The sequence below is a fragment of the Mytilus edulis genome, chromosome 1, assembly GCF_963676685.1.
Source record: "Mytilus edulis chromosome 1, xbMytEdul2.2, whole genome shotgun sequence".
Classification (NCBI taxonomy): domain Eukaryota; kingdom Metazoa; phylum Mollusca; class Bivalvia; order Mytilida; family Mytilidae; genus Mytilus; species Mytilus edulis.
In genome coordinates this window covers 112,884,465-112,900,077 of record NC_092344.1, presented here as the reverse complement: position 1 = coordinate 112,900,077, position 15,613 = coordinate 112,884,465, and the positions used below count along the sequence as shown (strand labels likewise).

The following is a 15,613-nucleotide window of genomic DNA, read 5'->3' as shown; positions in this document are numbered from 1 at the left end:
CCACAGGGCTCAATACTTGGTCCCATTTTGTTTGTTTTGTTCATAAATGACCTTCCATTACACATCAAAAACTGCCATACAGACTTGTATGCTGATGACACAACTATGCATACATCAGGAAAGACTATTGGTGACATGCAATTAAAAGTACAAGATGATCTCCAATGTGTTGAAAAATGGTGTCATGAAAATAGCATGTTCATAAATTCAGATAAGACGAAATGTATGGTTATAGGTACAAGACAAAGGCTGCGTTTAAATCAAGCAGATCCAGTTCTAACTATTGAGAATAATATTCTTCAAAAATCAACAATTGAAAAACTTTTAGGTGTTAGAATTGACTCTAATCTGTCCTGGACAGGACATATTAATTACTTATGTTCATCAATTTCATCAAGAATTTTTTTACTCTCTAAAATCAAGAAATTTCTAAATATTGATCTAAGAAAATTATTTTATAATGGTTATATTCTCCCACTGATAGACTATTGTTGTATTATTTGGAGTGGTTGTGCTAAAAATGAGCTAGTCAGGATAATAAAATTGCAAAAAAGGGCTGCAAGACTTATTTTAGATGCTGATCCACTTTCATCATCAGCTCCACTGTTTAAACAGCTTGGATGGATGACAGTAGAGAACAGAATCTCATACCACAAATCAGTTTTGATGCATAAATGCCTTAAGAATGAAGCCCCTGTATATCTCACTGAAAAGTTTAAAGAAATGCCAGAAATAAACCAATATTGTTTGAGAAATGCCTCTTGCAAAAATTTACAAGTTCCTAAAGCCAAAACAGAGCTTTATAAGAAATCTTTTATATATTCAGGATCTATTTTATGGAATAACTTACCAATATCCCTGAAAAAATCAACCTCAAGTACAAGCTCATTCAAAAAAGATTTAAAAAATTACTTGATGGAACATTAAGAAGCTGTGCGTTTTTTATATGCATAATAATTTTCACACACTTACTCAAACTTATGATATTGTTGATGCCAATACTATACATGTCATATATGAATTTGTAACTTTTACCTGTTTTGAAAATTGTATATTTCATAACAATTTTTTATTTCATTATTCATGTATGTGTGTCTGTTTGATATTTTGTAATTGTTTGTTATATTTCATTGTATTTTATGAGGGCCTCAGGGAAGATTAGCTTTACAGCTAACTGTGTAACCCTCTTTAAATAAAGAATTATTATTATTATTATTATTATTATAGTCCAGTCAATCTAGCATAAATTTGACCCTAACCTTGAAGTAATTGCAACAGAAGGTTTTTAAGATTTAATCTTTAGCATTATACCCATAATATACACAGAAAAAAGTCCCATCAAATCTAACTGTAAGAAAGCTAATAAATTTGATTTTAAAATTCCTATGGAGATTTGCATTGAAATGGGATATAACTCTGCAAAAAAAAAGAGGCAGAAATATTAATAAAATTGATACAAAATTATAACTTTACTGCTTCTTTTCAACAGAATGTATTGATTCTTGATTTTTTTAGCCGTCGTTAGAGTATAACAAACAACTCTAAAGGTGTTTTCATATCTTTTATCAAGCTACAACCTAGATTTCATAATTCATTAGTTGATCATTTATTATATTTTTCAGCATGTGAAGGTAAAGAATCTCAAATTTAACAAAACCAATTAAGCATATATTCTTCTTTTTGTGGTTTAAAATTTCTTTTAACATAGTAAATGCTAAATAAAATGTAATTTACAGATATAAACATTACCAGATATTCACATTATTTTTTCAAAATGGTCACAAAGCCATAAATTTGCAATTTCTTTAATGAAAAATGTGCAAAAAAAAATAAGCACCCTTAATACTTTGGTTTTGTACATTTCATGAGAAGATTATATAATTATATATATAACTCCATCAAAGTACCATACTTCACATGAATTTTAAGAAAATCAACCAAAAAATGGCAAAAAAAAAAAAAAGACTCATTTTTGTGGAGTTATCTCCCTTTCCAAAGTTTAATTTCAATAAGAAATTAAAAATGCTGATTTTGAGTTTTCCTCAAGTTAGATTTTAAGGGACTTTTTTCTGTGTATATTTGGGGCATAATACTATAGATTATAACTAAAACATTTTCTGTTGCAATTAGTTTGAGGTTCAAACTTAGTTTGACTGGACTAATAGTCAACCAGTTGACAGTGGCTGCTTACTGGAAGAAGTGGTTTATCTTTGTTAACTTGTATCAGACGCTTTTGTTTGTTCTCATTTTGAAATTCCTCACAACATTAAGGTGGTTCATAATACAACTGGGAGATAACTCTGTAAAAATCATTCATGAAATTTACATTACAAGATGAAATATGTAATGTAAATGGGAATCCAATATGTAAAATTCATGTATCTTATTTATAAATGTCTGAAGTAAAAAGCTAAAACATGTATAATGTGAAATTGTATGAAGTACAACAAACTGATTTTATGGTTTTGCTTGGTTCTGTTTCTGTGAACACAATAATCTTTATGACCTTGGTTGGCTTTTTAAACTTTGACACTAAGCAAAGTATTATCAGTACTTAAGTTAAGAAAAACTTGAAACCAAACAATGTTTTTTATACCAAAAGTTATAAAGTTAAAATATCAGTTTCAGCTCCACTATTTTAATCTGATGCAGTGACAGGGAAATTTGCATAGGACAGTGAAAAATAATCTTTTGTTTCATGTCTCTTTGTCATTTTGAAATTTAAACTTATGGTCTCAAATGGAGTTTAAGTATAAGGCATAGTAATATATTTTACTGTTTACAAAGTTCATTTCAAGGTTCATATTTTTGAAGCCACATTAGGTCAAAATTTAGAAAACCAATAACATATACACAAATACCCAAAATTATGAATAGAAACATATTTCTCTAATTTTTGTGCTATTTCACATTTCCTGACTGGTGGAGAAAAATATTTCTCCTCACTAGTGAAAAATCTGTTCTCGGCAAATGATTGGTTGAAAAATTGTGACGTTGAATTTTCTTGCTTTCTTCTGAATTTTTTGTATTGTGACGTCATGAAAAAGGCGACCATGCCTGATGACAACACATCAAAAGTATACAACTTTCCTCAAATCTTTGAAAAGGAAGTATAAAAATCATTAGAGAAACAGATTCTACCACTGTAACTCTTGTATTATGATATTTCTCCACTCTCGACAGTTAAATTTTGATTATTTAAAAAGCTCGGCAAGCCTCGCGCTTTAAATAATAAAATTTAACTGTCTCGAGTGGAGAAATATCGTAATACACTTGTTGCAGTGTAGGAATCTACATATATATATATATATCCCGGCAAGGGAAGAACAAAAAAGGAGCAGGGGCAATAAGGCCATTATTTGGCCCAAAAATTACTGCAAATGTAAAAGTTATCATACATATTCTTAAATTACTGAAAACTTGACTTGGGTATAAGGTACTAATAAAAACAAAACAAATTTGACATTGAACACGTTACCATGGCAACAAATCATGACTTAATTTGCATATTTTGTTATATCTCATGATTTTCCGTGTTTTTCATCAAATTTTAAGTATATTTTAGATTGAAAAAGTATGTGAGCACCCAAGAAACAACTTTATATTTGGTGAGATTATGCCAATAGTTATAATAAAGCTTCTGTTAAATTATATTGTTGTTTCTCGGCTGTGCAGGATGGTTCCACAACGGAAATACAGATAGAAAACTGTATAAGTTCTGTATTTTTCATCGTTTTTGTGAAAATAGTACACATTATGACGTAATTGTGACGTCATCAGATAAAAATCTTTATGTTTTTTATTTATATTTCTTGACCCTATGCATTTCTAAACATTATGTGCCATTTTGAAATAGTTATCAAACATTTTATTTTCTTGGGCCAAAACTAGGCCTTAATGCCCCTACTCCTTTGTGAAAGCAAATTTACAGATCTAACATTGTTGGGTTGATGTTAAGACAAGTTGTATTTATATAAACTTTTGACATGGGAATTCTGCTTTCCAACTACATGCTGTTTTGGAAGTTATTGAAACTTGCAACATCGTTAATTTACAAGATGCATATGTTGTTTTTTTGTTTTCCCAATAGTGTATACTTATATCGTAGATAAATAAAGAGTTGCTGAACCAACGTCTCCTATGTTTTGTGCTTGTAGAGTTCCCTTAAATCATAGATATATAACCCATGTTCTTAATTTTGACACTTCCAGTTTTCACTTGTAAATTGTATTTCTTAAAACTTGCAATTTTATTTAGGACTGTTAAAGTTGCAGTGGACCTCAAAAGACAGCTTAATGTATGAACAGGGTTTAGTTCATGAGGTATTGATTAATACCATACATTAAAGGTTATGTCTCATAAAAACAACATGTTTTCAAAGTATAAATATTTTTTTCCATATTTTTCAGAAATTGCCTGGCAGATGTTGTATTAAAATGGACAATATAAACTGGAGTATTGTACCGGTAAGTTAATAACTGGTAATAAAAATTTTTTTGGCAATATATATGTTCAATTAACAAAATTTGACTATGAGGGATAAAACAAGGACTTCTTATAATTTATAAGTTGTTGGGGTGTGTAGAATGGGAGATTTACATGAACTCTGAAAGGAGCAAGATTTGGTTCATTGACAGAGTAAGAGTCTTCTGCTATGCATGCATCACCTGCATTTGAATTCAGTAAACTCATCATAGATATTGGGATTGAAATTTTGAACGCCAGACACATGTTTCATATTCACTCAAGACTCATCAGTGCTTGGAAAATTCAAAGTTTTATAAACAGTTAGCTTATAATTATGACAATATATTAATGATAATTTATGTCAACACAGAACTGCTGACTACTGGGCTTGTGATACCCTCAGGGAGAAAAACTCCACCAGCATCAACCAAGTGGTTGTAAATTAACTGTTAAGAGTTAACTCATTGGCAATCACACCATATCTTTATTTTGATATCATCAAAGGTACCAGGATTAAAATTTTATATGGCGACACTAGTTTAGTCTACACAAGACTCATCAGTGACACTGGAATAAAAAAAGGTTATAAAAGCCAATTCAGTTAGCTAGTTTGTCACAATATATAAAGGATATTGTAATTGCAATTGATGACCTAATGGAGTATTTATAGGAGACTGCTTTCATCTATTGATTCCTGTTGAACCTTAGTCATGCCAATGTTTAAAGAGCATTAAAAAACCTCAGTGGGGTTGAGTTTGACCATATGTATTTTAAACAATGGCCTTAGAAATTCCAATTTTGTATACATAATATACAGGAAACAATCTGAAGGATGGTTTGGTAGCTCTCAGAAATGGTCATGTTTCATATTTCTAGAACATCCGATAATATGTGACACGGGTTGGCTCTGGTTTGGCCTTAAACACTGCACATTTTTTAAGGACATGCTACAATCTGTATAGTTGGTTGGCCTTAGCATCCTACACATCTGGCATTATTATCTGTAAACAATGATCATTAGTATTACATACTCGATTACATATTGGATATGTCAGATTATCATAAATACTTTAAATTGTTAGTCATGTTATAATTAAATCTCTTTGTTAATTGGATTAATTTAAATCTTGATAGAATACACGACATCCTACATAAATATGTAAGTCTATTGTCCTAAAATATTTAAATTGTCATCAGTTTTACATTGTTGTGTTGGACTAATATTTATTGTTTTTAAATTCAGAGCATTGTCCTGTAAACAAGTAAATTAAGGAATTTCAAGGTTACATGTAAATTAATGTTATTTAAATTTAAAAAAGTATATGGTTTGTAATTTATTTTTATCAAAATGATATATATTGCTTCTCTTCAAAGTTTAAATTTCGGTTGGAAACAAACTTTCATTCATACAAGAACTACACTGACATACGTAGGTGTACCGTTTCTAAATATAGACTGGGGAAGACCCTCAGGTAGATATACATGTGACGACAGGTGTTTAGTCATCTATTACAGGTAATTAAGCAGGTAAATCACTACACATACCATTATTTACTTTTCAGACCTACAGGATATAGGATGTTTATAGTTTATACAAGGTGATATTTTGACTGAAGGCTAAATTAAGGTAATAATATTTTTATTCTTTATCTATATTTACAGTTTGATACTTGAAGTGGTTGTTACACACATTATATTGCCAAATTAAAAACTTGTCCCTAGAGTAAATAGACAGGAAGTATGAAATTTAACAAGGCTATTACACAATGGTCAGATCTGTGTTAGGTGTTTAATTACTTTCACATGTTTTGAAACATTCTGTGGGTTTAAAACATTTTGTCATGTAAATGTCCTGGGACCACATAATTGTCTGTATGAAACTGATTCTTTTTCAATTTTTCTTTGAAAAAGAAAACTTTATAAACAATTGTGCTAAAAGCTTTCACAAATAAATCCAGATGTCATGAAATTTATTAAGATAACTCTGAGGTTTTATTACTTTAAACTTGAACCTTAACATTAATGCCACATCTGTCAATGTTTGTGTTGGCGAAATTTTGAATGGATTCATTTGGTATTTTTAGCTACCACCATTTGTAAAACTTGTCAAAATGTTTTCAACTTACAAGTCTTAGGCTAATCAAAGTGTGTTGTAAAGTATCGAAGTACTGCGGTGTCATGATATTGCTGCATAATGGAAATTAAGTTTCTTGACATAATATTGTAGTGGGAAAGTTGAGGGTGAAATTATGATAGGCCATTTAGAGGCTTTTTGTATTGTTGGGTTGTTGTCGTATTTACAAATAACTGTTGTATATCTAACAAAATATTTGGTAATATTAAAAGGAGAGAGTCAAAATAAGGCATATTGCATCCTGAAATTTGTCACATCCCATCTGAACATTGTGTGACAATTTGTATTTATCTATAAGAAAACCTGATCAAAATCAATTAACATAGGTAAGAGATACATGTTTAGATGTATGTTATATCAGTTGTTGTGTAAAGTTTGCTGTTGTACATGGGTGTAAGAATAGATAGCCATGATAAGATTACTTGTATCACAAAGTGAAAGTTTCATGTAATCCTTTGATGTCCAGGTGAAGCTTTTTACCTATCTTTACACCTGATCAATTCAGGTGTTAATGACATTGTAACTACATGTGTTAATGTATGAAACATTTTTTTGTGTCCACCCTAAGGCTGAACGTTCGATTACTTAGTTTGTATTGGGTAGATTGGTTGGAGTATAGTAGGTTGTAGATATTTACATGTAAGTACTCTGACAGGAGGTGCAGGCGGAGCAAGCAATGATTATAGACAAATGTACCTGTCTTTATGGAAGGGAGTATACTTCAACTTTTCCTTATCAGCCTTTTCTGTTGTCATATTTGTTCCTGTTTTGAGGGTTGTATGTGTATACCAGCCTCGTCCTGTTTATGCTTTCATAAATTAGTTTTAAATTGGTTAATGGACAGCTTCTAGTCTATACATAACATTGCATTGGCTTTTAATTCTAAGAAATGAAGCCTAAAAATAAAAAAATGTCAGTATCATCAGCATGTATGTTTAGCATTTACATTTAAATTTGTCTTTATGTAGTTTTCCATGTATACTCTTTTTGTAGAGAGTTTTGTTATAGAACTCTTGACATAATTGAAAGAGAAAGAAAGTGACAGGTTGGTTTTGTATTCTTCCCATGCTTATGTTTGACTGCCTGCAAGATATGAGCACGTTATTGAAGATATGCCTTATCACTATTTGTCTGCCATTTCTGGATATCACACATGTTTATGTATACACACTGCAGAATACAAGAGAAAAACTAGTCACTGTGCAAAAGTTATTGTTGTATCATGTATGACATCATTATGTCAAGTGCCAGATATCAAAAAGATCACAGAATTCCCTGACAACCGATCCAAATTCTTTTTAAGAAACTCACATTATTTAAGATTTTTAGTATTTAGTGAATGTCAATTAAAAGCAATCAAGTTTTTCATGATATGTCAATAACTCTTGACTCCAAATACAAAGTTAAAAGAGTAAAATCATGGATATAGGATGTTTTGCTCTGCATATCAAAATTAATAAGGCCTGGACGGCAGGACCCATAACCATAAATCCTAGATTTGGCTCTGAAAGGTGGTTTTGTTCAAGTTTTTACTTTAGCAGTGTCTTAAAAGTTGATTCTCTACAGACGATTCAATAAGAAGTTGACACTAAAGTTTTGACTGACTGACAGTCTGGGAAAATTGTGTTACTGCAAAGTATGCTTACAGGAAAGATTTATTTCTTTTTAAAATTTCTATTTAATCATGACTTTTTAAATGGAAGTTAATATTCAGTGAAGAATTGGATGAATAACTGTTTATGTTTCTATATTTGTCTTGTATTGTTAATTTGGTGAAACTTTAAATACAGCAGTTCACACTCAACCTTTAATACTATTATGTGTATTCATTGAACAAAGAAGGAAATTTGAAATATCATTCTATTTAATCAGCTTTGTTTTTCTACCTGAGAAACCTATTTTATCACCTGTAGACAGGTAACATATACTTAAGTATAACTTTCAGATTGACTGTGAAAAATGTATTAGGACATTTGTTCTGGTTGTTTTGTTTTTAAAACTCATACTACTGTTTAATTTTGAAGATTTGCAGGAGATCTTTTTTCAGAGTTATGGGCCCAAAATAGTTTTAAAAGTTGGACAATTAACAGCATATCATGATACTTATTATTAATGTGATATATTTGAGTTGTATTGTAGTTGAACTCTGCTTATAATATGATGAATGTCATGAAGACCTCCTTGGATTCATCTGTAGGGGTATCAAAACAATTATCTTTGAGCCATAAATACAAAAACTTTATCATACTTGATTAGATAATGTCTGAATGGGTTAAGAACACATGCACTTGTTTCTATCCTATGGTTAAGAAGACCCCTTTATATTTTGTGGTTGCTAGGTCAAAAGCCAATGGCAGTAATTGATAGTCTGAATTTGTGAAATTTTGGTTAATACTGGATGATATCTTTTAAACCATTAAAAATAACAAGACTCTTAATACTCAAGTATTAATGTTTGTCGGATTGGTACAATGGTAAAGCCACAACACCCAGCCTGGAATATTTGACTCCCTCTAATTTATTTTCTCTGCTGCATGATTATCATGCTTATAGGAATATCCCATAAATTATGACTGTATCCCCTTAATACATTTAGATATATTTCAACTTCAGGGGTTCTGTATTGGAAATGTCTTCGCTTATAAATAAATGAAGAATGTTTCCATGGGACAGTCTGATCACTTGCAAATTCTGCATTTTTCATTTTACAAAGGGACATAACTCAAGAAATGCAAAAGTGATCCTACCCAAATTTGAACTTGATCTGTTTTGGGTGTTTAAAACCATTCTGTATAAGTTGCATCACATTAAGTTGAGGGCCAACTGAAGTGAGAGTACAAAAACAGCAAAATTTACAACTTTTCTTCTTTTTAAATGGACATTACTTGAGAATGGTGAAAGTGACATCATCTCATTTCAGACTTGATCTGTGCACATGTTTTGTGATATTAATTAGCACTATGTATAAGTTTCACATTGGACTGACGAACAGACATACAGACAAAGAGACAATGGTTAAAGTTTTACCATCAAACGTTTTTGCCCCCTCCATTGTGGTGGAGGGGGTTATATATATACACATGGAAAAAAGTATTGCAACACCTTGATTTTTTAAAACTTGAAAAATCAGCCTCTTATTTTGGATGAAATATAATAAAATATATGTATAATATTATTGAAACATAGTTTATGATAACATTGGCATTGAAACGAACAAAAAATGTTTGAAGAAAAAAAAATGATTTATGTAACCACAATTTTAATAACAAAATGAAGTGTTTTTTGTACAAAAAAATGCATTTTACAACTTTTACTGTAGTCGAATTTTACAATGTCAGACATTTCAAAATTAATGTTCAGATGACTGTTCACATCATGGTTGTTCGTTATACGCCAAAGAATTAGTACTTTGTGCGCAGCCTCCATTCAAACAGATAACCGCATCTTAACGTCTTCTGATTCTTGCCATAAATCGACTAATTTGTTGCTAAGGTAGCAGCAACCATTTCTGATGAAGGGCATTGTTTATTTCATGATGTGTTTGAACTGGGGTGTCCTTTTGCGCACTTTCCGCCCAATAGTGTCCCAAATATGCTCGATATGGTTCAAATCCGGGCTACGATCGGGCCAAGGAAGATGAACCGAATTCCATTTGAACATTGGATCTTCCTCCACGATGCTTATTTCCAACTTTGGCGAGCTCTGCACTACGTGTGATACGGAAAACTGTGTGTCTCTTCGTTAGCAAAGGTCTCCGAAATGGTCTTGTCGCACGATAACCAGAAGCGACGAGTCGATCTCTAACAGTTCTTGTTAAAAGGCTCCTGTATGGCCACTACTCTCTTTTTAGGATTGTCTTGTATGCAATGGGTTTCCTTCTGACCAACCTTCATTATGCTTAATTTTCCCTAGCAAATGGTATAGGGGGTCTTCATTATCTTGGAAGGTCTTTAACAGCGTTTATTGCCTGATTTTTATTCTCAAAACGACTTATAATGGAATGGTGATGACCAACAATACGTGCAGTTGTTACAGCGACATCCCTGCTTCTCTTATGCTGATAATCTGCCATCTTGCTGCAGTTAAGAGTTGTCAAGGACCTGGCATTACAAGGTGTCAATCACATAACTTTAAAAACTTGGTTATTTAAAGTGTCGAAAACAATGAGGATGAAAACATCTGGTTTGCTGTTTACGGGTACAGTAGCTGCATGTGCAGATAAAAACTTATCGAATAATGTTTAACTAGTTCTATTTTACCAAATTATATCACAAAAAAATTAAGAGGGTTATTTTAATTTCAATTTCAATTTGGTGTTGCAATAATTTTTTCCATGTGTATATATTAAATTAACAAACACTTTTTCATATAAATACATTTTTCAAATTGATAAATTCAAACAATATTCATTTAGTAAGGATTGAGTGCTAACAAAAACTAGCTGACACTTTTTTCAAGTTAATATGCATGTTCCAAGTTAGGAAATAAGCAGTTGTGTTTAGTTTTTTTGTTATTTAGAGGATGTGACAGTGGAGACAGATCTTTGGAAGACTTAGAGTAGTGAAGACCTTTATAACTTGTCTAGACACTTGTCTTTTGCTGACCTCTTATGATTTTGTTTTTGTCATTGGGTTGCTGTCTGAGTGACATATCTCCAATGCATATATTTTAATTTAAATGGGAAAACATATTTGAAATTTTCTCTTCCTAGGCTAGATAGTTTCAGTTAAGAAAACTAACATAAAGGAAGTTTTCTGCAATTTTGTTGGCCCCTAGAACTTTTGTTTAAGAACAATTCTTATGATTTGGTGAAAGGTATACATGTTTTACTGATATGTGTTAGATTATATTTAAAAAAAACTAGAGCTAAATGTAAAATTACGTATGATAATGGTTTGGTTCGTCTAGAATTTCATTCCTGTTATGAAATGGAGGATAATTTGACACAGATTATAAATGACAATAATTATATCTTAAAAGGGTTTGATGTAACATGAATCTAACTTGTTAGAACATTATGACAGTGTAAGGAAATTACTTGTACAAAGTCATTATGACAAGGCTATTAAAATTTTAAATCTATATAGTTATATTGAAATAAAAAATGATTTATGTGAAGCCTTAGTACTGTCATAGCCAGGTGAACTTACAAATTATATTACATCTCATCAAACTCAAGGTATTTCATCACTTTGAATTGTGAAATTTTATATGACAATGGTTTTATATCATGAGGCCACTTGCTTCAGGATATTTTATTTACTTTTGGATAGAGCTTATTTCAGCAGGGCTTGCATTGGGATAGTTTATATATTTTTGGATATGGCTGATTTCAGCAGGGCTTGCATTGGGATAGTTTATATATTTTTGGATATGGCTGATTTCAGCAGGGCTAAGATAAACTGACAATGCCATAGCTAAAATAAGCTCTATATATTTTCAACTTATGAGTTTCAGTTCCCCTTTAGATTCTTTCGCTGTTCCTTTATTTAACCTCTTATGTATTGGTTACTATTTGAAACAATGCTGGGTAGAATTGCTGCCCACATAAGAGAATAGCTAAAAGTTATAATTGATTGTTGCTCTATAAGTAACTGGTTTATCAGTGACTTAATAACTTTATTTAATGACTTTATAATCTGCTTAATTCCCTAAGATTAAGTATATCTTAGGGGAAGGATAATCAGTGTTATAAACCTGTAAAACTAAACATCAATATTGATAAATATAGGAACTTTTAGGCCACATTATATTTTAAAGTTCAAAATAGGGCCAGATTTTATTTGTTCTTGGTAAATGAAATCTTCAGTTTATTCTGGCCTGGTGTGTAAATTAAATATGTCTCTGAGGAAGATAAAAATAAATTTGAATAAGATTATGGGCTTTATTTAGGATTTGTAATCTTAAGATAGTTTTGGGTAATTATTTGCTGTGTTAATACACCATTTACAACCTAGACCATTACAGACCATTACGGAATAATGGACTTTAAATACTATGTTGCATTATGTATTAATGAGATAATGGTATAATTATGTCCTGATGTGTATGGAGAGGACATATTTATTGACCAAGAATAACAATGTCTCATGGTTTATAGTGATGGTTAATTGATGGGAGATGACCAATAATTGATTTTGTGACTCAGTATACCTGTAACAGGTAATCTTTGATGTCTCAGGTGGTGAACTACATGTATGAGGGAGAATTCCTTAAGTCAGATTAGAAACCAGGAAATTGGCTGTAGACTTATCTGATTCATTTTATAAATTAGGATTATTGATAGCAGGTACCCTACAGGAGCAGGTATAATAATCAGTCTTTTTACATGTATTGTCTATTGATTAAGTTTGATAAAGTCTAATCTTTTGTTTTCCTTCCTTTGGGCTGATGTGATTTATTGTTTTGATAAACTCATGGAAAACCTTGGTTGACAATTAAACCATATCATGTGAAATTATTTGCTTAAGCAGACAGAATAGGGACTTTTTGAAAATTTAGTTTACCTGTTTACCATTTGAGCGCAGCATAAGAAAGGCCATAATTAGACAACTCTTAATTACCTCAAGGTAAGTTTAGGTTATAGTTTGTGTTTAATGGTATATGTTTTAAGGAGTGTAATAACACAACTACATAATTACTGAAAACTTTGTTGAAATGTAATTGAGACGCTTTCATTTTTAACAAGAAATTGAAATGATATATAAGTAATATTTCACTTGTATATACATATGTTTTAAGGAGTGTACTACTACGCAGCCAAATAATTACCGAAAACTATCTTAAAATGTAATTCACACTTTCATATTTAACAAGAAATTAAAATTTTAAGTTTATTTATGTCATGTAATTGAATGAATGAAGTAATTTGATTCATGTGCATAGATTTCCTCTGACAATTGAAATAACTGGCACCATATGTTAATAGATATTGATTTGGTGGTGAAAAGAAAAGATCTACAACATTTTGCATATTTTTATGCTGTTAAGTTTTATTCATATTGATTTGAAATCTTTACAAAAGTAGTAAATGAATGTTTTTTTGGAAATATGATATTGTCTATTCTCAGTAAACTCTTCTGTTTGATACACTGTACATTGAGTAAGCTATGTCTGAACCACTTCTAGAGTTTAACCCAAGTCCATAACTTTTGTAGTTTGTAAAATTTTCAATATTAGAATTGTTTGACACAATTTTTTAGCTTTTTGTAGATTGATTAATGGATTTCTGTTTAATGTGCAGCAGCAAATATTACATGCATTCTCAGGACAATAAAATGTATTTGTAATGAAAAGATACACTGCTTTGTCCTAAATGAGATTTCCACTGTGGTACCTCACAAAGTTAAACACTGTGCAGGAAACATAATTAACCCTGACTTAAATCACATAGCATCAAAAGGTTATTTAAAAAAAAAAAAGCGTTTTAGATTTTCTGTCTTCTGTTGATAAGAATAACTATAATATTACTTTTGGCTATGAATTTTGTTGTTCATGCTACATGCATCACTTGTACTTCTTTTTACGAGAAATAAGTTGCAAACAGTTTCATTTCTTTTTTCACTACACAAATTTTTTAAAGAAAGATTATTGAAAATTGGAACAGCCCTTTAGTTTTACACACCATAAAGTTTGAATTTGTTAATCAAGAATGCTTTTTATAGCTGACTATGCTGTATGGTCTTATGTTGACCTATAGTTGTTAACCATTGTGTCATTTGGTCTCTTGTGGAGAGTTTCTCATTGGCAATCATACCACATCTTCTTTGTTATGTTGTATGAAAAAAGCCTCTAAAAATAAATTATTACTTTGTATCTGTATTTTCATCAGTCAATAAATCAACATTGGTCTTTATTTAACCTTTGTAAAAATATTTCCCTCTAATTACTACAATGTCTCATGAATGAAATAATAAATACACAAAGTCATACCCCCAGGTTATTAATATCATATCAATCATCAGTATAATGATTATGTTAGATGTGTATTGTTGCCTTTAGGTTTATCTCTGTAGATCTGTCTTATTGATAGCTTAGAGGTAAACAAATATCTATTACTGAAATCATAATACTTTGTTTTTTTTATGGGGTTGATGAATACACATTTTTCACCAATTTGAGTCTTTTAAGAATATATGTTTTGGTCTTTTGGGACTTTGTTGTCCTCAATACATTTTAACATAGAAGAACAAATTAAGAAATACCTACAGTAGCAGCATCTGATGTTATCAGATTATGGTGACAGATTTATTGTTTTAGTTATTTTTTAAATGAGTGCTAGAGGCTATTATAAAGGTAATCCATATGGTTTAGAAACAAGACAGTTTGTCACTGGAGTAGAATGCATGCATTAAGAAATAATTTTTTTTCTTCCAGAATGACCTGTATTTTCAAACCTTCAAAACAGTGGATGTGATGTCAGAATTATTGTGTGTCAAGGTGGTAGAACAGATTACAAAGCTTATCATGTCTCTAGCTATCACCTCTATCAGCAACACTCCAGACAAAATCATCAACAAAGGAGCAGATTTCTTCAGGAGATCGAGTTCCAGTAACAGGGGACTATTTGGTAAGGGACATAATATATTTAATCTTTATATATGGTTCAGGAATCCTTCAGGGCTCGAGCTATATAATAGACATTAAAGGGGCTTAATTTGTCCTGAGAAAAGCCAGTTTTAAAGAGTGTTTAGTAAAGAAAATTTTGTTTAAACTGTGTTTAAGGATGTCACAGCATCTGAATCAATAATGAAGTGAAAAAACTTCACTGTTTTAAAAGTATGAATTGTGTACTTTTAAAAATTTAGAATAGAAGCAAAACAAAATATCTGATTGAACAGACTGATGATATAACCTCTAACATTTTCTTTCAAGTTGATATCTTACTATATAAATTAAAAAGCTGATAGTTTGGCAGGCATGAATATAATTTAAAGGCTATAATCTCAAATTTAAGACTTTACAAAAATCATACTGCGCATCAAAAAAGTGTTAGAATCATTGTTTATTTAA

The 15,613-nt window shown here is 30.8% G+C and overlaps 2 protein-coding genes across 4 annotated transcripts in view; both read left to right on the top strand.

Moving 5' to 3' along the window:
• LOC139500467 (protein FAM110B-like) overlaps positions 1-15,613 on the top strand; it is a 30,926-nt gene that overhangs the window by 1,468 nt on the left and 13,845 nt on the right. The window contains exons 2-4 of one of the 3 annotated variants that reach the window (XM_071289208.1): positions 4,410-4,466; positions 6,030-6,094; positions 14,978-15,170. In XM_071289208.1, the coding sequence (XP_071145309.1) occupies positions 15,017-15,170 (154 nt within the window). In that variant the 5' untranslated portion in view covers positions 4,410-4,466; positions 6,030-6,094; positions 14,978-15,016. Of the gene's footprint in view, positions 1-4,409; positions 4,467-6,029; positions 6,095-12,691; positions 12,908-13,105; positions 13,171-14,977; positions 15,171-15,613 lie in introns of those variants that run through there. The other 2 variants (XM_071289214.1, XM_071289217.1) reach the window with 2 other exon arrangements.
• Positions 106-927, top strand: LOC139500048 (uncharacterized). The gene has a single exon (XM_071288801.1). It carries the CDS (start codon positions 106-108, stop codon positions 925-927), a length of 822 nt encoding a protein of 273 aa, XP_071144902.1.

Excerpts from the sequence above, each read along its gene's own strand:
- LOC139500048 (XM_071288801.1), top strand. The coding sequence starts at position 106 with ATGCATACATCAGGAAAGACTATTGGTGACATGCAATTAAAAGTACAA.